At 45.0% G+C, this 23723-nt stretch overlaps 1 protein-coding gene and 1 long non-coding RNA gene across 2 annotated transcripts in view; one reads left to right on the top strand and one right to left on the bottom strand.

Annotated features, from left to right (window-relative positions):
• Nucleotides 1–23723, top strand: part of SCG3 (secretogranin III) — a 51066-nt gene that overhangs the window by 19499 nt on the left and 7844 nt on the right. Inside the window, exons 9-10 of the mRNA XM_079953379.1 lie at nucleotides 13586–13663; nucleotides 15887–16012. Of these exons, the coding sequence (XP_079809505.1) occupies nucleotides 13586–13663; nucleotides 15887–16012 (204 nt within the window). The remainder of the gene's footprint in view (nucleotides 1–13585; nucleotides 13664–15886; nucleotides 16013–23723) is intronic.
• LOC307203056 lies at nucleotides 1349–22250 on the bottom strand. Its single transcript, XR_013833113.1, has 2 exons — nucleotides 22097–22250; nucleotides 1349–1801 (listed from the first exon to the last, which is right to left on the bottom strand). It is a non-coding gene; the product is annotated as an uncharacterized lncRNA (long non-coding RNA).

Here is a 23723-nt window from a genome sequence, read left to right as displayed (position 1 = left end):
GTGGGGAGGGAGTGGAATGAAATTCCTGCTGTTGCTGAATATATGGCAAAGTTTCCACACGCTTCAATGAGTTTATTGGATTGCAACCCTTTTGGCAATTCAGAATGTTTGGGTGGGTAGCAACAGTGGTGAAGCTGCATGCTCCAGAACGGGGGGCGGAGAGCAGGCAGGGCTTGACTGGCGCACGTCCCAGGTGTGTGGCATGCTCCTGGGGGTGTAGCACATCTCCTGCGGGGGCGTGGCATGCGTCCCAGGGGCGTGACGTGCATCCTGGAGGCGTGGTGCGCTGGCCATGGAGGCGTTGTGCCTGGTATGGTGGGGGGCACATGGCATGTGTCCAGGGGGTGGCCCCAATGGTACCCCCCTCCCTGATGGTGCTGGGGGCAGTGCGTTCCCCCCGCCCACCCCCCGTTCCTCCGCCAGTGGGTGGAAAGCCACTTTGCAAGTACCCAGCAGATTCCAAATATCTGAACAGATACCCTGACGCATGCTGCATCAGGGAGAAACAGTAGCATGACGTGATGTTAGATGGCTTCCTCCAAATGGTAAAAAAAAATGCGAGGGTTTAGACTGCAGTCTCGTGGGAGTAACTTTCCTTGAAATCAACAGGAGTTGATTCTGAGCAGACATGGATGGGATTCAGACTAAACCTCATCTTTTTGTACCATTCCGGTTCCCTGCCTTTCTTAGCCGTTCAGCTGCTTTGACAGTGTATGTCACCTCTTGGGCTACAGTAAGATCCAACCAATCAGGGATCACACAGCCAGCAGCATGCGGCCAATCAATTTGGCCATCATGAAGCCAAATCAGAGTGATGGCCATGTTTTGTGCTCTCGCTTGAAGTACACAAACATCTCCCCCCAGTCTTTCGCAGGCCTCCTAAACTATCAATGAAAGGGGAAGGTGTGCGTTTTGCAGGAGCAAAGTTTTCAGAATGCGCATGCGCCATTTTGGCTCAGCCCAAGTTACTGTGAACTAGATGACTGGTGGTGGAATGTGTGAACCAAGTCCATTGAGAAGCACTATGTTGAAGGCTGTGTGAGAGTTCTATCTGTTGCTTGACCTGCAACAAGTCATTCCTAACAAGTCATTCCTAACTGTTAGAGTACAGTGGTACCTCAGGTTACATATGCTTCAGGTTACATACGCTTCGGGTTACAGACTCCGCTAACCCAGAAATAGTGCTTCAGGTTAAGAACTTTGCTTCAGTATAAGAACAGAAATCGTGCTTTGGCGGCACAGCGGCAGCGGGAGGCCCCATTAGCTAAAGTGGTGCTTCAGGTTAAGAACAGTTTCAGGTTAAGAACAAATTAAGTACTTAACACGAGGTACCACTGTAGTCTGGTGATTATCATGATTCCTTTTATAAATTGCATTCCACACAAGTTTCCCAAGGCAATGCACAAGAGAAAGGTTAAAAACAACACAAATAACAGCAAAGAAAACAGAACAGCAGCAGAAAATACAATATAATATAGACACACATGGCAGAGAACACGTCACCCAGCTGGGAAAGTTTGTTGGAATTAAAATGTCTTGACAAGAATGCTATTCCACAGAACAGGTGTATCTATGTCAAAAGTCCTGCTCTGAGTGTAGAGTGGACTTCTGATATCTTGGGAACTTGCAAAAGAAGCTCTCTCTCCCAGTAACAAATTGGCAGCCAGAGCAAATCCCACAAGTGATGCTGGTGGTAGTTTGTCCCAACATGCAACCAGACACAAGCCTCCAGACCAGGGGTCAGCAACCTTTTTCAGCCATGGGCTGGTCCACCATCCCTCAGACCATGTGGTGGGCCGGACTATATTTTGGGGAAAAAATATATGAACGAATTCGTATGCCCCACAAATAACCCAGAGATACATTTTAAATAAAAGGACACATTCTACTCATGTAAAAACACACTGGTTCCCGGACCATCCGAGGGCCGGAATTAGAAGGCGATTGGGCTGGATCCGGCCCATGGGCCTTAGGTTGCCTACCTGTGCTCCAGACCAACCTCAAGGGTAGCCCCACAAAGAGCACATTGCAGCAATCAAACCCATGAGGCTACCAGCGCATGGAGAGAAGTGTGGTCAGCTATCTCCATCCAGGAATGGACGTAGCTGCCTTAGCAACCGGAACTGGTAAAAGGCTCTCTTAGCACCAAGGACACCTGTGCCTCCAGGAGTATCGCCAAACCGCACATGATGAACATGCATGTGTGAGCCAGCCCCAAGAAAAACCTAGCCACAGCTGTGGCTCCGCTCTGCTCTGCTAGTTTGTGATGCTCAGGGCACTGTTGTTTGCTATCGAAGCAGTCAACTGTGGTGGAAGGAAAACACTCTCTCAAACGCTTCAAGTTGTTTCACCGCTGGGCTATTTTTAGCAGTGCAGTTGAAAAGTGACTCTATTTTTTACCTTCAAAACGCTGATCTGATATTCTTCTCAAGAGGCTTAAGAAACCATGAGAATATGAGCTTGGCATAGCAAGGGGGGGGGGAGCAAAGTGCTTTGTTGCCAGAGCTGCTGTGATTTGTGAAAAGGTCTGATGTTTGTTTTTCCTTGGGAGCATGGACTGCAGGGCAGAGAACTGTTGCTGTGGGCGTAAAGGGAAGCCCCACACAATACCTAGAGACTAATGTTGAAGAAGCACTGGCTTGAAAAGTAAACCACAAAAAGTGGATTATTTGCCAAAATCCATATTGGAGCAGGATTAACAGGCAGGGGAATCACTCGTATCTGCATTTTTTGATACTGGAAAATACCATAGAGGGTGATGCAACTCTGAGATCACTTCCCTTTTCTGCTGTACTAAGGTGGCTGTAGGGATATGGGTGGCGCTCTGGGTTAAACCACAGAGCCTAGGACTTGTTTATCAGAAGATCGGTGGTTCGAATCCCCGTGACGGGGTAAGCTCCTGTTGCTCGGTCCCTGCTCCTGCCAACCTAGCTGTTCGAAAGCACGTCAAAGTGCAAGTAGGTAAATAGGTACTGCTCTGGTGGGAAGGTAAATGGCGTTTCCGTGCGCTGCTCTGGTTCGCCAGAAGCAGCTTAGTCATGCTGACCACATGACCCAGAAGCTGTACGCCGGCTCCCTCGGCCAATAAAGCGACATGAGCGCCGCAAACCCAGAGTCGGCCACGACTGGACCTAACGGTCAGGGGTCCCTTTACCTTTAAGGTGGCTGTAGTGGGCCATTTTCCCCAGATGGAGGTTGAGAGAACTAGGCCAGGAGTCCTGAAAAGTGAGGAATCTGTCGGGAAAGGCAATGACCTCAGTGCTGGGAATCACTTGGGATAAGCAGTGATGGAGGTCACTAGAGGTGGCAGCTGCTTATGGCTCCACCAAAGATCAGGATTAGCAAACAATGACTGAGAGCAGCTTTCCAGGGCTTCAGGAAGACGTCTCTCCTTGTCCTAACTGAAGATGCCAGGAATCAAACTTAGGACCTTCTTCATGCAGAGCAGATGCTCTACCACTAAGCTACAGTCCTTTCCTTATTTCCATTATTATTATTAAAATTTGTACACCGCCTTCTTCCATAAATCCCAGGGCAGTTCACAACACAAAATACATAATAAAAATAAGAACAACTGCAAACCAATAATCCCCCCTCCCACAACACATTTAAAAGGGCATCAGATGTCAATAAGCCAAGGATCTGGTGGAAGAATGTTTTGCATGCATAATGAAGATCATTCATGATACATTCCAGCTATTCACATGAGGCCAATAAACAGTAGGCAAGGCTGTCGACATCAAGTCACGTTCCAATCATGGGCAATGACCCAGTACGTCTGTAGGTTTGATCTGGGTATTTCCAAAGCAAACTAGATTCTCGGGGCTTAGAATTATTGGGGGCACTAGAAGTTGACAAGATGCCCCATTCGGTTAAGGGTCAACCTGATGAGAATCAGTACCTTCATCTTGATTCTCTGTTGACAGACAGACAGACATGTCAGAGTCAATGCAATCCATTTCTGACTTTGTCAAGCTCTTCTCTTTCAGGGGCAACTTTGTAATCAGCATGGATCTTTGCTGCTGCCTCCTGCAAGGGGTTCAGAGTATCACCCTCCACTTTTTATTGACTAGGGACAAGGGCAAATCAACATAGGTACCACCCCTTTTACCTCTTATGAGATTATATGTAAGGAATCTGCTGTAAACAACAACCATAGCTCAGCAGCAACCAGCAATATCTATGAAGTTAAACAAGGCTATCTGGTTTTAGAACAGGTGCATTAAAACACCCCCTCTCCACTTTTAGGCTGAAGCTACGAAGCTGAATTATGCATTAAAGGCAATAAATCATTTAGTAGAGCATATCACATGCTTCTCGAGCTCCTTGCTTGACAATCTGCAGAGACAGTTGCGTTTAAAAGCACATCTCGGTAGCAGCTGGTCTGGGATTTGAAGGCCCAGCATTGTGTCATCTTCGCAAGATCTCTCCCCAGGGAGAACAGTCTTCAAGCATCATTCAGGGGATGAATTAGGTCTCACTGGGAGCCGTGCAGGATTTAGCCTCCAAATCCAAGGCTCACTGAAAGGATACTGAGGCTATATATGCAGTTGTATTCTTCTGAATCTGAAACCTATGCTGACCTTTTAGTTCCAGAATCACATTCTGTCCCCCTGAGACATGTTCTCTTAAGTACTAGCATCCATGTGCAAAAACAGGCACATCAATATCAAATAGGCCTAGGATTAGAATAAGGATGTTGCATAGTAAAATGGATGTAAGCCAATAAGAAAAGAGATGAAAGTACCGTATTTTTTGCTCTATAAGGCTCACTTTTTCCCTCCTAAAAAGTAAGGGGAAATGTGTGTGTGCGTCTTATGGAGCGAACGCAGGCTGCGCAGCTATCCCAGAAGCCAGAACAGCAAGAGGGACTGCTGCTTTCGCTGCGCAGCGATCCCTCTTGCTGTTCTGGCTTCTGAGATTCAGAATATTTTTTTTCTTGTTTTCGTCCTCCAAAAACTAGGTGCGTCTTGTGGTCTGGTGCGTCTTATAGAGCGAAAAATACGGTAATTAATTGAAGGAGTTAATGGTATTAGAAAGAAGATCTTGGAGAACTGTTACAAAGGTGTCACAATGAAATTCAGTTAGGGGAAGATTTGAGGAAGTCAGATAACAATGAAAGTTAATTTGGGTTCTAGAAGTAATAAGTGTTTTTATTTTGATTAGATTTTTATTTTAGTATTGTAATGTGTGTCGTTTTGTGACTTTTATAGGTTATATTTGTTATAAATGTGGAAAATCAATAAAAAAAATAACGGGGGGAAACAAAAGCAGGCACATCAGCCTTGTGTGTGCACAAATTTATAAGGTGTCATGGCTGCCCATCACAGTCTGTGCTTTCTGTAAGGTTCTGTTTCTCTGTTGCCCAATCCGTCAGCAGCCTTCCAAGTGGGAATCCAGTTTCATTCAACGGGTGTCTACTAACTTATTTAGCGACAAGGAGAAAGTCAAGCCAACCATGTTCTGGGGTTGCTGTTATTTTTTAAGAATACCAGTGCAGGCAGCAAACTAGGTGTGGATAAAAACAGGAGCGTGGGTTAAGGCCATGTGCTATATATTGGGAAATCTCCACAATCCAGACCAGAACCTGTGTTCTGAGTACGTTGTGTGCTTTGGGCCACGGTCTCTCAGTTTCAGCCCTCCCCCAACTGACCCCCGCTCACACAGCAGTTGTAAGGATGTTGCATTTGTGAAATGCTTTGAGCATGTGTATATTGAAGGTAAATTTTACTATGATGTTTATTATTAAAAAAAAGAGTTTGGATTTGATATCCCGCTTTATCACTACCCGAAGGAGTCTCAAAGCGGCTAGCATTCTCCTTTCCCTTCCTCCCCCACAACAAACACTCTGTGAGGTTTAAGTGGGGCTTAGAGACTTCAGAGAAGTGTGACTGGCCCAAGGTCACCCAGCAGCTCCATGTGGAGGAGCGGGGAAGCGAACCCGGTTCACCAGATTACCAGTCTATTGCTCTTAACCACTACACCACACTGGCTCTCTATTAAGCTTTTCTGCAGCAATGACGGGTGATAGCACTGCATGCTGCACACCCTGTTTGCTTCTGCAGCAGAAGACGATTCTGAGGATAGGGCATTCACTATCCATGGTAGATCACTCCCAGGCCCTATACCCAATGGCTCCTGTTTTGAGCCTTGGAGACACTTCGTTGTTGAAGCCACATTCCCTTATAGGAGATATGATATCCATCTTCAAGTATCTAAAGGGCTGTCACTTGAAGGATGGAGCAAGCTTGTTTTCTCCTGCTCCGGACGGTAGGGCTCAAACCAATGGCTTCAAATGACAAGAATGGAGATTCCGACTAAACATCAGGAAGAACTTTCTGACAATAAGAGATGTTCGACAGTGGAAAAACTTGTGGGAAGTGTCAGGAGCTCGAGTAGGACCCTGGCAGAGAAACATGCCCGACTGGCATGTTCCCTCCCTCCTGGTCGATCGTTCGGGAGCTTCAAAAGCTTTCTTCAGCCCAAACATCACAGCGACCGATGCCAACAAAGCACACTTAGGGATCCGCAGAGTCTTGACAGCTTGTGTGACAGACCTAAGCAACTCAGCATTTTGGCTAATCTACGAGTGGCACTGTGGGTTAAACCTCAGAGCCTAGGACTTGCCGATCAGAAGGTCAGCGGTTTGAATCCCCGCAACAGGGTGAGCTCCCATTGCTCGGTCCCTGCTCCTGTCCATCTAGCAGTTCAAAAGCATGTCAAAGTGCAAGTAGATAAATAGGTACCGCTCCGGTGGGATGGTAAACGGCGTTTCCGTGCGCTGCTCTGGTTCGCCAGAAGCGGCTTAGTCATGCTGGCCACATGACCCGGAAGCTGTACACCGGCTCCCTCGGCCAATAAAGTGAGATGAGGGCCGCAACCCCAGAGTTGGTCACGATTGGACCTAATGGTCAGGGGTCCCTTTACCTTTACCTTACTTTATTTACATATAAACACACACGGAGCACTACAACATGGCTCCCTCTCTCTCAAGCATCAGACAGCAAAGAGAAAGAACAAAGGACAATAGTCCCATTTCACGGAACACAGTAACACAAACATCCTGTCTCTGTCACTTCCCACTCTGTGGAGTCAGAACATACACCGTCATGTGATAGACAAAAATCCCATGACTGCAATCATGGAGCAGGAATTCTAACAGGAAGTACCATTAAAGATAAAATAACCAAGCATGTAGAAGAACAAGCCTTGCTGAAGCAGAGCCAGCATGGCTTCTGCAAGGACAAGTCTCATCCCATGAAGCTTTCAGAGTCTGTTGAGAGTGTCAACAGCATAAAGAGCGAGATGATCTGGTTGACATAATGTAGTGTTTTCTACGAGGAAAGAGTGCGGCATTTGAGACTTCTTAGTGTAGAGAAAAAGCAAGTAATAAGTGGAACGGTCTCCCTTTAGAGGTGGTAACCCTCTAGGAGTTTTTTAAGCAGAGGTTGGGTGGCCATCTGTCATGGATGCTTTAGCTGAGTTTCCTGCACTGCCGGGGGTTGGACTAGAGGACCCCTGGAGTCCCTTCCAACTCAACAATTCTATGACTCTACCATGTCTCTATCTGCATCCCAACTCCCCCTACTTCTCTGAGCCACTGGCTGTCGCACTGCCTTCCTTAGTCACCAGAATCACACCTTCCTCCTTCGCCCATGACTCAGCAATCCCATTCCCTGGCCAACTTGCAACTGAGAAGAGAATTGCTTTGAGTAGTTGTGGACATGTCCAGATGTCACCATATACTTCACCTCCCCCCATGTTTTCCTCTACTTTGCCAAGATGGGCAAGCCCCATCTTCTGCAGAGGAGTCAAGGATGTATAGCATATGGCGAGGCATTGAGCTGTTTTCTCCAAACAGCTAAATCGTGAATTCATGTGAGCAAGAATTTCTGTATTCGCTTAGGATCAGTGGTCCTAAGCGATTACCAGCTGTCACATGTGCTTCCAGCTAAGGATGTGAGGGATTCTCTTCTTTTTGCATTGGAAGGCAAACATAGCAAATTTTATGAAACAAGACATAAACCGAAATATACCCATAATTTGAAATTCTCAGAGTTCTCTGAATTTTGTAATGCATTGTCAAAAAAATGTGTTTACTGGGGTAAAGTGTGCATATAAATACATATACAGTTATACCTCAGCTCCTGAACGCCTTGGGAGTAGAACATTTCAGCCCCTAAATGATCGAAAACCGGAAGCGAGTGTTCTGGTTTTTTAATGTTCTTTTGGAAGCCAAATGTCTGACAGGACTTCCGCGGCTTCTGATTGGCTGCAGGAGCCAATCAGAAGCCGCTTTTTGGAAGTCAAACGGACATCGGAAACAGATTCTGTTCGACTTACAAGGTATTACCAAAAAGGGGAAATTGCTTTGCAAAAAGTGTGTAGCTTAAGGGAAATTGCATTTAAATAGGTTATTATTTATTTCTGTAGGTGAAGCCATTACAAAGCAACGTACATAAAAACAAAGTAAAATACATTATACTGTTAGGGGGGAAATAGTAAAAAAAAAAAATTAACATTCTTTAACATTTTTTTAACAATTTATTTTAAACATTCTGCCCCCCCCCCCAAATACTTGCTCCACTGAAGAATGTAACTTAGCATTCCCACAGACATTTCTCCTTAAAATTGCTGCTCTAAACACAATATATAAGCCAATCCCATACAGACTGTGCTATGATGATGGTGACAAAGATCTTTGTCACAAATATTTAAATATTTGTGTTCTAGTGCAAAAACATTTCCATAGGGGGAGTGGGTGGGAAATGTCAGGTCTTTTCTCCGAAGAATGACTGAATGCCACAGACGCTTTGATGCGTATTGCTTCCAAGATATACTGACAAGTGAACAAGTGTGCGCTGACAAAGTACCTCTCAGGCATATGTTGATTTTGCAAAGAATACTGTATCTGCCTTTTCAGGAAATGCAAGGAGAGCTCTGGAAATGTATGGAGAGCAGCAATGGCAGTGTAAAGCAAAAGATCTGCTTTGCAGCTCACTGTTTGGACAAATGACTTAATGACAAATGACAAACCTGAAAGTTTTCCCCTTCCCCTGTCAGATGTTAAGATCAGCAAGAAGGCCCTCTTGGCCAGGGATCAGCAACTTTTTCCAGCTGTGGGATGGTCCACTGTCCCTCGGACCTCGGGGGGGGGGGGGGCAGGACTATATTTTGAAGGAAAAAAATTAATGAATTCCTATGCCCCACAAATAACCCAGAGGTGCGTTTTAAATAAAAACACACATTCTACTCATGTAAAAACACACTCATTCCTGGACCATCTGCCGGCCAGATTGAGAAGGCGATTAGGCCTTAGTTTGCCCACGTCTGCTCATGGCAGTTCCACCACCCTCAGACGTTTGGGGTGTGTGACCCAGAAGAAGGAATTCTCTGGCAACCCCTAAGTTGTGGACTTCCCTTCCCATAGAGGTGTGTTTGGCACCTTCATTGTCTTCTTCTTTGAGAATCCCTCATAGCCAAGTAAGATTGTCTTCCATGAACACGGTTTTAAAAGTGAGTCCATAAGTGACTGTGGAGGCCAATTCTGGATCCACACATCCTTCCACAGTGGGGACATTGGTTTCTGGGCAGGAGTTGATCACGGTGTGGATTTGCCAAGTGTGCCTTCCTCTTAGCATGTTTCTCCCTTGCGTCCTGAGTTCAAGCGTCTTCAAAGTCCATGACACCTTTGGTAAAGGCTGTTCTCCAATTGGAGCACTCGCAGGCCAGTGTTTCCCAGTTGTCGGTGTTTACACTACATTTTTTTAGATTTGCCTTGAGAGAGTCTTTGAACCTCTTTTGTTGACCACCAGCATTATGCTTTCTATTTTTAAGTTGGGAATAGAGTAGTTGCTTTGGGAGACAATAATCAGGCATCTGCACAACATGACCAGTCCAACGAAGTTGATGTTGAAGAATCATTGCTTCAACACTGATGACCTTTGCTTCTTCCAGTTCACTGGCATTAGTTCGCCTGTCTTCCCAAGTGATGTGTAAAAATTTTCAGACTTCCCTTCCCACAGTGGTGTGTTTGGCACCTTCATTGTACAGCTTTCCCTGTATACCAAGGATAAACCTCTTCACCCTGGTCTTTGACACTTGAGATACATATATTTTAGGACCTACTGTAGTTGTGATTGTAAACTATTTTCAGTGCTGTATTTTGTATTGCTGTACCCTGTCCTCAGATCGTCTGGGGAAAGGCAGGTAATAAGTATAACAACAACTTAATTAATAACTCATCATTATGTCAGATGATGGCAGGTGGGTGCACCTCATCCCTTGTCAAAGTTGGTCCATGGGGTGCAGGATAGATAAAGATCTGACCCACAGGGTCAAAAATGTTCCTTACCCTGATTAATTTTCTCATATCAATGACTTCCATTCTTCTCTTTCCATGGTTCATTTTGCATATCATAAATCCCTTCATATTTTACAAAAACTAAACCATTCAGTATTCCATTACTGCATCCATCAAAACTTATTTACACTGTTGAATTTATCTTAAGGCTGCCAAAGTTTTCAGGTGTACACAATTTCCCCCCATACGTTCAATAAACATTTTCCAATCTTCTCTAAACGTATGTTCCTCTTTGTTCTCTTATTCTGTATGTTAAGTCTGCAAGCTGCACATATTCTGTCAGTTCAAGTTGCCATTCTTCTTTAGTTGGGAGTTTTCCATTTTTGGGCTAACAAAACACTGGATTCACTGGAGATCACTGGAAATCTGCAGAGCTGTCTCCAAGACAAACCAGGCTGTTTTATTTAAGTTGGAAGCTTTTTAAAAAGTGGTTCAGCTGCGGCAACGTTTCCCTTTCATTAACCCTATTAGAAATAGATGTCCAGATGGGTGAAAGGTTGTCACCTTGATGAGCTCAACTCCTTCCTCTGGTTTTTTTAAGGGTTGCCAAGGCAACCAGCCTAGCAATGACATCAGATCTCATTAGAGGCCCAAGTAGGACACCGAGTTGCTAAGCTACTGGCCTTGCTTATGACATTTCTCAGAATGACTCACCCCATTAGGATAACTCAAAGCAAATATTGTGCACACATATTCAGACCACAGCTGGTGGGCACTTAGAGTCTCGGCTGGAAACAGGGCCGGCTGGCGTTGCTTCCCTTTCCATTCTCATTTGTTTGAGGTAGCAAGTCTTGCTTGACATCATTTTGTGCTTGAGAATCTTGTTCTGTATTTTGTTTGTGGGGAAACAGTTTTAGGGAAGTGACGCTGTGATCCTGCCAGGGACAAAACCTAAATGGCCTCGACAGAAATTGCTTCTCAGCAGACAAGGTTGGGGTTGCACTATAGTGAGAGAGAATGTGGCAACACCTTGCAAAAACTATTGTTTTATGGCCTTGTAGAAGCTTCTTTGGTTTCTAGTCCTTGTGGATACAGAATTTGAAAATGTGATAATAAGGGGTCGTGTAATTCGAGCTTCTCTCGGTTTCTTGGTTTTACAATCTTCAGTTCAGTTTCCACCTTTCCACATCTGTTTACAATTATAAACAACAACTCATCATGAAAATCAATCAGTGTAAATGTTGCCTGGTATCTATACATTTTTGTACGCAATTCTGCCTAATATTCACAGCTTTGCAAATCAACTTTCCCAAATATAATACATATTCTGTGTTGTTTTCAGTAACACATCCATGTATATCCACATTTTTCCTTTGTATATGCATTCTATTACACATAAAGTGCCTGGAGAAGTGATTGCAAATTTTGCAGAACTGCAGATTTCAAAGGCTGGCTGTATTTCCTTTCATGTATTGTTTCAGAAAGTGCGGAGTACGTAGGTTTCTAACCTGCTATATAATTTCCCCCCCTATAAACTGACTCTTTTTTTTTCACAATTGAAGGCAACATTTTTAGAATAAGAATATTGTTAGCATGTCTGAAGGCCATGGTTTGCTGTCCCCCATATCATGTTGTGCTCATTGTGCAGAGGTAAAAGATCTCTCTTGTTCTCATTGGCAGGGTGGCGTACAAAGGGAGCACAATAGTTAGTGAGTGCAGAGGGTGCTATAATAGAACAAGGCTGAGGATTTTTTTGCCTCAGTGGGCCAAATCCTTATCGGCATTGACCTTGCAGGGCAAATTTGACAGGTGAGCGGGGTCACGCACCTGTCAATTACTTGGCATCACAATCACATCAGGTGATTTGATGCTTTGAAGCCCTAAGCTGGGACTTCAAAGCACCTCCAGGCAGCAAGGCACTGCTAAGGGGGGACCTTTGTTTTAGCAGGGGTTTTGATGCAAATCTGTTTGTGATCAGGAAAGGGGTTGTGTTGAATCCTGTTGAATCTCTCATCAACTGATTAAAAGATAAAGGGACCCCTGACCATTAGGTCCAGTCATGACCGACTCTGGGGTTGCGGAGCTCATCTCGCTTTATTGGCTGAGGGAGCCAGCGTACAGCTTCTGGGTCATGTGGCCAGCATGACTAAGCCGCTTCTGGCAAACCAGAGCAGTGTACGGAAACGCCGTTTACCTTCCCGCCGGAGCGGTACCTATTTATCTACTTGCACTTTGATGTGCTTTCGAACTGCTAGGTTGGCAGGAGCAAGGAACGAGCAACGGGAGCTCACCCCATCGCGGAGATTTGAACTGCCGACCTTCTGATCGGCAAGTCCTAGGCTCTGCGGTTTAACCCACAGCACCACCTGCGTCCCTATCAACTGAGTAGCAGGGGGTTAAATCCTGGGGAGCTGACTGCACATGTCAGCTCTTTGCAGGAAACTGGGGTGTGCAGTCAGCACAGAATTGAACACAAACTCGTCCATCAGCTGACATCACCCACTCTTTGAAATGATGTCACTTGATTGACAGGTGGGTGTGGTTTTGGAAAAATTGCCTCATAGGCCTCTGACAGAGTCTGAAGGTTCCCCACAGTCATTGAAGTCCCCATTTACCCTTCTGAAATCGTTTTCATTTCTCCTCTGGCTGTGGGCATAAGTGCAGGCCACTGCTGCTGCTACATTTTCCTGCTTCCTCAGTTAAAACGGAAGAATATTAAACTGGCCTTTTGTTGAATGCAGCAGGCATGTCTATGAATAGATTTCATTTTTGGTTCTTGGTATATTATAAGCAGCATTATTATTATTATTTATTTTCAAACATGCAAATAAATATAGTTAACAAATACATACATTGATAACTTCTCTAAACGTCAAATAATATAAAAGTTAGAAACCATACATCTCAGCATCTTTAATTAGAAAGATAAAGGGGGGGGGAGCAAATAAAAAATAAAGACAAGACAAAAACAATAACAAAAACAAAATAATTCAATATGTGTCTTCTGTTAGATACTATTCAATGCGATTCAGTCCTAGAGTAGCATTTTTTGTATGTAATACCTTTCCATATGGATTGAATCTCCTTGTGTATTTTAATTGTTGTGGACTTCCATCTACCTATTTTCATCCTCTGTGCTCAATAGCTTTTTAAACATCTGAAAACCTGTATTTTCCTCAATGCAAGGGAATAATTCATTACTTTGCAAACCCATCAAATAAAAGCCTCATATAAGCCCATTCTAATGTGCAAGGATAAATATCTTCTGCTTCTACTTTCTAGAAAACCTGGACGCAATGATAGCTCTACAGACAAGAAAGAAACTCGAAAAGCCCAACACCAAAAACAAGCTGCCATCAGGTATTCATTTATTCTGATACTGCATCACTTTTATAGCTTTGTTCCCAGTAGATATATTCAACTGCTTATTGCACAGCTGTCCAGTCGATTTAAATAGTAAAAGCCTTCTGTCGTGAAAATCCTCTATTCCCTGGTGTAATTTGATTCCCATAATTTTCCAATTGCCTTAGTCTGGCTTCTTTGGGTTGGTTTTCTACCTGAGAGCTATCGCTCCTCAAAGCACATAACTGAGTAACAGAACACATGATCTGCTTGAAGAAGGTTCAGTGGCAGATCCTCGGGCAAGATGCTCCCAGTGGATCTTGGACACATCCACACCATAAATTTAAAGCAGTTTTTTGTCCTAGGAATCCTAGGAACTGTAGTTTGACCAGGGTGCTGAGAATTGTTAGGAAACCCCACTCGCAGTTGCATGATTCCCAGCATGCTTGACAACTACAGTTCCCAGGATTATTTATGGGGGGAGTAATGCCTATTTAGGGACACGGGTGGCGCTGTGGGTTAAACTACAGAGCTTAGGACTTGCCGATCAGAGGGTCGGCGGTTCGAATCCCTGCAACGGGGTGAGCTCCCGTTGCTCAGTCCCTGCTCCTGCCAACCTAGCAGTTTGAAAGCATGTCAAAGTGCACGTAGATAAATAGGTACCACTCTGGCAGGAAGGTGAACGGCATTTCCGTGTGCTGCTCTGGTTTGCCAGAAGCGGCTTAGTCATGCTGGCCACATGACCTGGAAGCTGTACGCCGGCTTCCTCGGCCAATAAAGCGAGATGAGTGCTGCAACCCCAGAGTCGTCTGTGACTGGACCTAATGGTCAGGGGTCCCTTTACCTTTACCTTTTTAATGCCTATTTAAGAGGTATAAGAGCTTATTTCTGTGAATGGCCTCACCTTCTCATAGCTCACAATCCACAGAGTTGGCCTAACAGAGCAGGCAAGATGAGATGGGGCTGTTGATCATCCTCTTTGTTCCTGCCAGTACCCACTTGCTTAGTTGAAGATCCAGCCATAATCAGCAAGACAGGAGCAGCAGGGCCAGGATACTCCAGGAGTTGGCAGAGGGTCTTCTGCTGGGGCATGGCCTTGGCAGGTGTCCATAGGTGCCAGCCCGTTACTCCTGCCCCAAAGAGGTCCCAGGTTCAATCTTCAGTGAGCAGGATCTCTGGTAGAATTGCTGGCTAAGCATCAGTCTGAGATGGTGGAGAGCTACTGTTTCTCTCTCTTTCTCTTTTTTAAAATAATTTTTATTAAATTTTCCATTTTAACAATCCAATCAAATCACATTAAGTATTCCAAATTATACAAATACATATCATATAGTCCAAATATTCTGCCAAATTATAAATTTTTGTTGGGGCTTCCCATGCTTCAAGTTCAGTGGGGTCCAATCATCTTATGTTTCTACTGCCTTGAGTTTCCAATAGTTCCTTCTTTAAATCTTCCTGTTGTTATCCTTTTCTTTCGTGGCCTCTGAGTTGTTTCTTTCTAGAGGAGATTTGCCAAATCGGACTTGAAGTACAGATATAATAACAAATTAAGAGCTCACCTGGTGGAGAGCTACTGTCTCTCAAGAGTGTGGCCAGTGTTATTCTACCTGCCTTATAGTGGCTATAAACATTTTACTAGGGTAGAGACTTCAGTGCCATCGGAGGACACAGGTATGCATCAAATTTGCACCTGCAAATCTATAGGTAGAGGTGCACATTTAGACATAATTCCTGCAAATTTATAGGTAAAGACGCACATTTAGACATAATTTATGTAGTTTAAATAGAAACACAATCTGCCTCACCAAAGTGAAGGAGGCCAACCAGGTGACTGCCATGCCTACTAAGAATGAGAGCTACTCAGTGTTGATGGGCAATTCCAGCCCCCACTCTCCATTCTGTAGTTTCTTTATCTTTAAACAAGACTTGGATGAAAAAGCCCTTTAAAGAGAGGAGTGTCCTCTGTAAAGTAGGGCTGTGCACACAAGATAAAGTTAAAGCACCTTTAAAATGCATGGCTTCCCCCAAAGAACCTGGGAACTCTAGCCATGTGCTTTGACTACGTTCTAAATGCACGGTGTGTACACAGCCCTAATGTACTCCTGGAAGAAAGAAGTCAGCCAAACGGCGCTTCCAATTCCACTCGGTGCGTAAGGGTGAGCTGGTGCACTTTCAGGAAATGATGCGGTTGAGATGATACAGGGAAACCTTCTGCTTTCAACCCCCTCCCCCCCCCACCAGACAAGAGCACTGAAGAGGCTGACAGCACAAAAGCTGCAGCAGCGAAGATGGAAAAAGAATACGAAACGCTGAAGGATTCGACAAAAGCCGAAGAACAAAACACAGGAAACGACGAGGAGCCCAAAGGTAAGGAGAAGTTCCTGTCCTTGCTGCTGCCATTGTCAGATCCAGCCCCCGGGGTTTTTCCAGCATGTGTCTTCAAAACCTTATGTAATGAAATTATTGTTGTGGCTGGTTGCCAAAGACCGTACATTAAAAAAGCCCTGAATCCTCGTCTCTTAACAGTGGCCAAAGAGATGCCTCTGGGAAGTCTAGAATCAGAGCCTCAAGGCACATGCCTACCAGAATAGAATCATAAAAGAATATAATTGTAGAATTGGAAGGGATCCTCCAGAGGCCATCTAGTCCAGTGTTTCCCAACCTTGGGCATCCAGCTGTTTTTGGACTACAACTCCCATCATCCCTAGCTAGCAAGACCAGTGGTCAGGGATGATGGGAATTGTAGTTCAAAAACAGCTGGAGGCCCAAGGTTGGGAAACACTGATCTAGTCTAACCCCCTGCAGTGCAGGAGTCACAGCTAAAGAATCCCTGACAGGTGGCCATCCAAACTCTGTTTAAGAACCTCCAGTGAAGAAGAGTTCACCAGCTTCCGAGGGAGTCCGTTCTACTGTCAAACAACTCTTGCCATCAGGGAAAGTTCTTGCTAATGTTTAGTCAGAATCTCCATCAGTTTGGGCCCTACCTTCTGGACCAGCAGAAAACAGGCTGGCTCCATCATCCGTGTCACAGCCCTTCAGATATTTGAAGATGTCTATCATATCACCTCTCAGTCATCTCTTCTCCAGGCTTAGACATCCTCAACTCCCTCAAGTGTTCCTCATAAGGCTTGCTTTCCAGACCATTTATCAGCTTGGTCCCCCTCCTCTGCTTGTCAATATCCTTCTTAAATTGTGGCACCCAGAACTGGACATGGTACTTGAGGGTGGGGTCTGACCAAGGAAGAATAGAGTGGATGCGGGTGGCACTGTGGATTAAACCACAGAGCCTAGGATTTGCTGATCTGAAGGTCGGCGGTTCGAATCCCCGCGACGGGGTGAGCTCCCGTTGCTCGGTCCCTGCTCCTGCCAACCTAGCAGTTCGAAAGCATGACAAAGTGCAAGTAGATAAAGAGGTACCGCTCCAGTGGTAAGGTAAACGGCATTTCCGTGTGCTGCTCTGGTTCGCCAGAAGCGGCTTAGTCATGCTGGCCACATGACCCGGAAGCTGTACGCCAGCTCCCTTGGCCAGTAAAGCGAGATGAGCGCCGCAACCCCAGAGTCGGTCACAACTGGACCTAATGGTCAAGGGTCCCTTTACCTTTTTTATTACTTCCCTTGATCTGTACAAGATACTTCTGTTGATGCATCCTATAATTTCATGAGCTTTTTTTGGCTGCTGCATCACAGCTTTGACTCATGTTAAGCGTGTGGTCCAGTTGTGCACTTTGATCCTCCTCTGAATCTGAGCTCAAAGTCTTCCATGTCAGGGTGGGACTTTTCCTGGAGAACAGCAGTATCGACTGGTTCTGACCCCTTGCCTGTGGTTTCCATTTCTCAGGTCTGACTGGGCAGCTGGCAGTGCCCAAGCAATGATATGAGGCTGTTGCAATGAGTAAATGGCCTCACATATAGTACTGTGCCGAGTCCCACAAACGTGAACAATAAATCAGCTGTAAAATTATCACATCAAATGATTGATTAATGCTTCTGGCCCTAAAAAGAAGGAAACAGGAAAGCAATGCTGAGCCTCTGGTTTAAGCCACACAGTATAACTGGGGTTGATATACTGAATTCGAAGCAATTAGCGTCCTTTATTTTTTCTTTCAGGCTCCGAATGCTACTTTTGCGACCTAAATTCAATACATTCAGTGCACCACTATAGCTAAAGATTTTCACCTAATTGCATCTATCCCTTTTTAAGAACGTAAAATCATTAGTGAGCTCAATAGTCTGGGTCGGGCATATTGATTGGTCTGTAACATGAGAGGTGCTGTAAAAAACCAACGTCTGCAAGTCGATTTCCAGTGCATAATGCTGCCTGCTGAATGGCTCAGAACAAAGTGCCCATATGATGGATGAAGTGGAGGCTTTCAACATCCCTTCTCCACATCACCACTTGTGCAAAGTTGTATGTAGTGAATGGCTAAACAGAAACTTGGCAGTGATGTTTGATCTGCAATTTTGACGATGATACAATTTATTCTCTGCCCTCATCCAAAAATAATGCTCCTTCATTTGCAGGTGTCAGGAGGGGGGGCACTTTGACCAATCTTTTGGGAGGGGTGTGTGCAAAAAACAATAATCAGCTTATAATTGCAACAGACCAGGGGCAGGCAACCTAAGGCCCAGGGGCCGGATCTGGCCCAATCGCCGCCTAAATCTGGCTCATGGACGGTCCGTGAATCAGCATGTTTTTACATGAGTAGAATGTGTCCTTTTATTTAAAATGCCTCTCTGGGTTATTTGTGAGGCATAGCAATTCATTCATTTTTTTAAAAAAATATGGTCTGGCCCCCCACAAGGTCTGAGGGACGGTGGACTGGCCCACGGCTGACAAAGGTTGCTGACCCCTGCAACAGACCTTTGTTGTTGTGTTTCCCTTTCTCCTCAGTTTTATAACCCTTGCCACAAAAAAGTAGCTGCATCCCTCTTGGTGGTTGGTGGCTGGCGGCCAAAATTTCTCTCCCTCACTTTATCCAGGAGACATTCTAGGACATTCTAGGTTCCCAACCTGGTGCCCTCCGAATGTTGTCGGACTCCAACTCCCATCAGACCCAGCTAGCAGAGCCAATCGTCATAGATCGTAGAGTTGGAAGGGACCAGGAGGGTCATCTGGTTCAACCCCCTGCAATGCAGGAATCTTTGGCCCAACTTAGGGCTCAAACCCACGACCCTGCGGTTAAGAGTCTGGTGCTCGATGGGAGGTGCCGTCAACCAGTTAGAAGCAGTTTCCCTTTTGGTGCAGAACTGCTATGCAAATTTTGCAGCGAGTGACTCACTGTTGCTTGCAGAGAGTTAGAGGTGGCAGGGAGGTCATGGTGAAGAAGAGTTTGAAAGAGTTTGGATTTGATATCCCGCTTTATCACCACCTGAAGGAGTCTCAAAGTGGCTAACAATCTCCTTTCCCTTCCTCCCCCACAACAAACACTCTGTGAGGTGAGTGGGGCTGAGAGACTTCAGAGAAGTGTGACTAGCCCAAGGTCACCCAGCAGCTGCATGTGGAGGAGCAGGGAATCGAACCCGGTTCACCAGATTACGAGTCCACTGCTCTTAACCACTATACCACGCTGGCTCTCCCATAAGAGCAAACTGGCATGCCTGCTGGCGAGTTTGCCATGTGCCGACCTGCCCACCAGCTTGCACCTTCCCTTTCCGCTCCCAGTAAACAACAACAACTCATCTGCCACAAAGTTTACATAACCTCTCCACTCCACCCAGCAAGTAGCTTCTGCCAACAATATCTGGAGGGTCTCGTGCTGAAGAAGTCTACTCTGGGATATTTGAGTGGGGGGATAACAGAATGCCCTGGGTGGAGTGTGATTCTGGGGTATTCTGGGGAAAGCATGGTGGCCATTGAGAAGACCTGTGCAACTCTCTGCCCTCAAAGCTTCAGTCACCAAATAACAGGCATTTGCGTATTCAGACCCAGAAACCTCCCCCCCTAAATAAATTCACACATGACTCAAATTTTGGTTTGGTTTTTGGCAGAATTTAGGCCACAACTTTATTGATTACAGAAAGTGATTGGTTGCATAGGCTCTGGTTCAACTAGCTCCCTGCCATGCAGGTAGCGCTAACCCAGGGTTCCAGCATAGGTCAGCCAAGGGTGAACACCTGGATAAGCGGAAAGCCAGGCATGGGCTAACTCCGCCCCCCAAATGTCCCCCTGCACTCAGGCACGGGCACAACCCCCGAACCATTGAGTCCCTGGATTCCGTTAACGGAATACCCTTCACATAAGGATGGCGAGAACGTTCTCCCATCCCTATCACCTGAACCAGAGCCTATCTGCAACCTTACAAGTTGTGACGATTTGCTACACGGCAGGGGAAACCCAAATGGCAACAGCCAATCAGCCAAGTGGGGGAAATTCCTGCCATGCCCCTGTCTCAATGACAGATAACACACGACGGCATAGCAAGGTCAAGCGCACAGCCCTAAATATAGGGAGAGGTGGGCGGGTGTTCCAAATGCACACGCCGAAAGAGGAAGCTCTGGGTCACGTGCATGGGCATAAATAGGTCCCTCGAACCATTTGGACTGCGTCCCATTGGCCAGATTGCACCTAGCTTCGAGGGACCTACCAATCGGGTGTTGTGGCTGACCGATCGTACCCACCCACAACACAGGGTGTCGGTTGTCCAGGTCTCACCACAATACATGCCCTCTTTAAGGGAAGACCCAATTTGTGAATAACTGCTTTTCTTTCTTCCTTTTGATTGACTGTCTTGTACGCCAGGATCAGAATATTGTTAATTTGTTGAAACCATAGATTTATTTATTTATTTTTAAAAAATGCAAATTTCATGTATGTAGTCTACATCCTAATTAAGCAAAGTTGACAGAGTTAACCAGAATACCAAACATATTTCAAATGTTTTGCTACAGGTTGAGACTAATTATATATATTCTGCTGCCAATTGGCTGTGCATTTTAATAGCAGCAACCCAGGAATTAGCCTTTATTTCTGGAATAGCAGGTTTGACATCTGCTGGCGGAAAATTGACATAAAAACCAAAAGATCCTCCTGGGTGACATTGAAGTGGTAAATACATACTTTATTTAAAGCTAATTCACCACATATGTTCAACTCCCATTTAATTCACAACCCCTATTGAATTCATTGGACTTGCATGATAATAAATCAGAGGGAGTTGGGCTGTTGCATTCTTCACCATAGCCTGATTTTCTATGCTCTTCGAAACAAAAAAATATTATCCCACTGCTAGCGCTTAATTCACCTGTTCTTCAAATTACCGGCTCTTGAGGGAATGAGCCACACAGACCAAATGGGACCAGATTTCATCTATGAAGCTCCAGCAAAGTTAAGCGATCATAATCCATTAAACTATTATATTCCACTGGAGACCACATTAGGTTATCTTTTGTCCTGGTTGCCCTGTAGACACAATGACTCACGGCAGTATAGAATTTTAAGCACTAATTTAAGTCACGGCTCCCACTATTCTTTCTCCCCTTTTCTAACGCCCTGTTTGTTGTCTGCTTCCTGATTCTCTTTCCTTCTCTCCTCTTCAACTTTGCATGCTATGGCTTCACTTTCTAAGCAGCTCCTGCTCCCATGCACATCTGTGGACTGCACTTGTGGAGAGCTGATAGAGGGGAGCAGATAGGGCTGTTATGCTCAGTGGGGAAAGCACTGTTGCACTGAGGTCCCACCGGCAGATGGGCTCCTAGCCTGATCTTGCAGGGGTCTTCTTATGTTAAGGCTCTCTGTTGTTGTTGTTGTTGCTGCTGCTGCTGCTGCTAATCATAATTATTTTATTGTTTATATGCTGCCCATCTGACTGGGCTGCCCCAGCCACTCTGGGCAGCTTCCAACAAAATATTAAAAATACAATAAAACATCAAACATTAAAAACTTCCCTAACCAGGGCTGCCTTCAGATGTCTTCTAAAAGTCAGATAGTTGTTCATTTCCTTTACATCTGATGGGAGGACGTTCCACAGGGCGGGTGCCACTACCGAGAAGGCCCTCTGCCTGGTTCCCTGTAACTTCACTTCTCACAATGAGGGGAATGCCAGAAGGCCCTCAGAGCTGGACCTCAGTGTCTGGGCTGAACGATGGGGGCGGAGACTGGGCTGAGGACAATTAGGGTTTTAACGGTCAGCATCCACACTTTGAATTGTGCTCAGAAACGTACCGGGAACCATCCTATTTGTGGGCAGTGAGATTGGTGGTGGGGGAGCATTCTCCTGAATATTTGGGATGGGAGGATGGTAATTCTGCTGCAGTTTGGATGTGACAAAAAAAGAAAACTCAGAAAACTAATCAGAAAACTCCCTGGGAAAATTGCTGGCTCACATAACACCCAGCATGATACTTGCAATGGTCAAAAACCAAGGTCCTTGGTCCAAGGAGCATCTTTAAAAACTGGGCATGTGGTGGGAGCACGAATCTTCAGAATGTCTCCCCTCTTTCCCATGACTTTACCTTCTGCGCAACCAGGGGCACATTGTTCCATGTGGGTAGAAAACTGAAGGTGTCCAGAAAGTCAGTCAATCCATCTGAACAGCTTTCAAGACAAGAACAGAAGAAGGGATCTGAATGGCTTCTAACTGCTCCAACTGACTGGGCTTTCAACTGACCCAGGGATCCTTTTAAGCAACTCACCTGGTCTCCTAGGAAACAAGACATTCCCCAGGATTCCACAGCTGGTTGTGAGGTCAGAGCCGGGCCAAGGACAGGAGCCAATGGGCTCTGGGCACCTGGGCAACCTCAGGCAGCTGCCAAGCGTCGTACCCACCTTTCCCTCAGAGAATCCCAGGCACTGAAGTTTACCTCTCACAGAGTGACAATTCCCAGCAACTGAACAAGAATAAAAATAAGAATAGTTTATTTATACCCTGCCCATCTGGCTGGGTTTCCTCAGCCTCTCCCAACAAAATATTAAAACAGAATAAAACATCAAACATCAGAGTCTCGGCTGAATGATGAGGGTGGAGACGCTCCTTCAGGTATACTGGACCAAGGCCGTTTAGGGCTTTAAAGGTCAGCACCAACACTTTGAATTGTGCTCAGAAACGTACTGGGAGCCAGTGTAGATCCTTCAAGACCAGTGTTATATGGTCCCTGCAGCCGCTCTCAGTCACCAGTCTTGCAGCCACGTTCTGGATTAGATGTCAAAGGAATAAACAACTACCGACATTCAGAAGACATCTGAAGGCAGCCATGTTTAGGGAAGTTTTTAATGTGTGACATTTTAGTGTATTTTTGGTCTTTGTTGGAAGCCGCCCAGAGTGGCTGGGGAAACCCAGCCAGATGGGCAGGGTACAAATAATAAATTATTATTATTATTATTAAGCTTAAAATCATAATTTGGGGGAGGATAAATCAAATTATATAATTTACATTCCACTTTGTGTGTGTTTTGACGTTTTCTTAGTCTATATTGTGCAGCAGCTTGTAACATTCTGAATGCTGAAATTTGGGGGGGGGGGTGCATGCCAAGGATTATGTGGGTAAACTTGAACTGACTGTGAACCAAACTAGTTCTTTTCGTAAAGGAGCAAATATGAACTGGGATGTTTCCTTTTGGAGATGTTGAACTTGAACAAGAGTTAGTTCCTTTTAAAATGTACCTTCCCAAATTCTAATAATAGATTGTGTTTAAGACATGCTGTAATGAATCATTGCCTATAAGAACGGGACGATCTACTAGTCACAGTTTTCTCAGTTCTGTTTGTTTTTCCAATTGTAAACTCAGTACTCCACATTTCTGCAGCAATTTGCTTCTTTTAAAATCCTCGTGAAAATTCTTCAGCATTTTCGTAATGAAACATGTTTTTGTATGCAGTTCTGATTCACGTACAAATTTTGGAAGCAATTTCTCCTAATCTGATGCATTTTTGTATGTTATTTTTCAGGACCCGCCCTTTTTATTTCATTTTATTGTAATAAGTTTTTTAAAGTAATAATAATAATAATAATAATAATAATAATAATAATAATAATAATAATTTATTTATACCCCGCCCATCTGGCTGGGCCTCCCCAGCCACTCTGGGCGGCTTCCACAGAAACCAAAAATACAGTAAAATATCACACGTTAAAAACTTCC

The sequence above is a fragment of the Podarcis cretensis genome (assembly GCF_951804945.1).
Source record: "Podarcis cretensis genome assembly, chromosome: 14".
In the NCBI taxonomy this organism is placed as follows: domain Eukaryota; kingdom Metazoa; phylum Chordata; class Lepidosauria; order Squamata; family Lacertidae; genus Podarcis; species Podarcis cretensis.
This window is presented reverse-complemented; position numbering and strand designations above follow the sequence as displayed.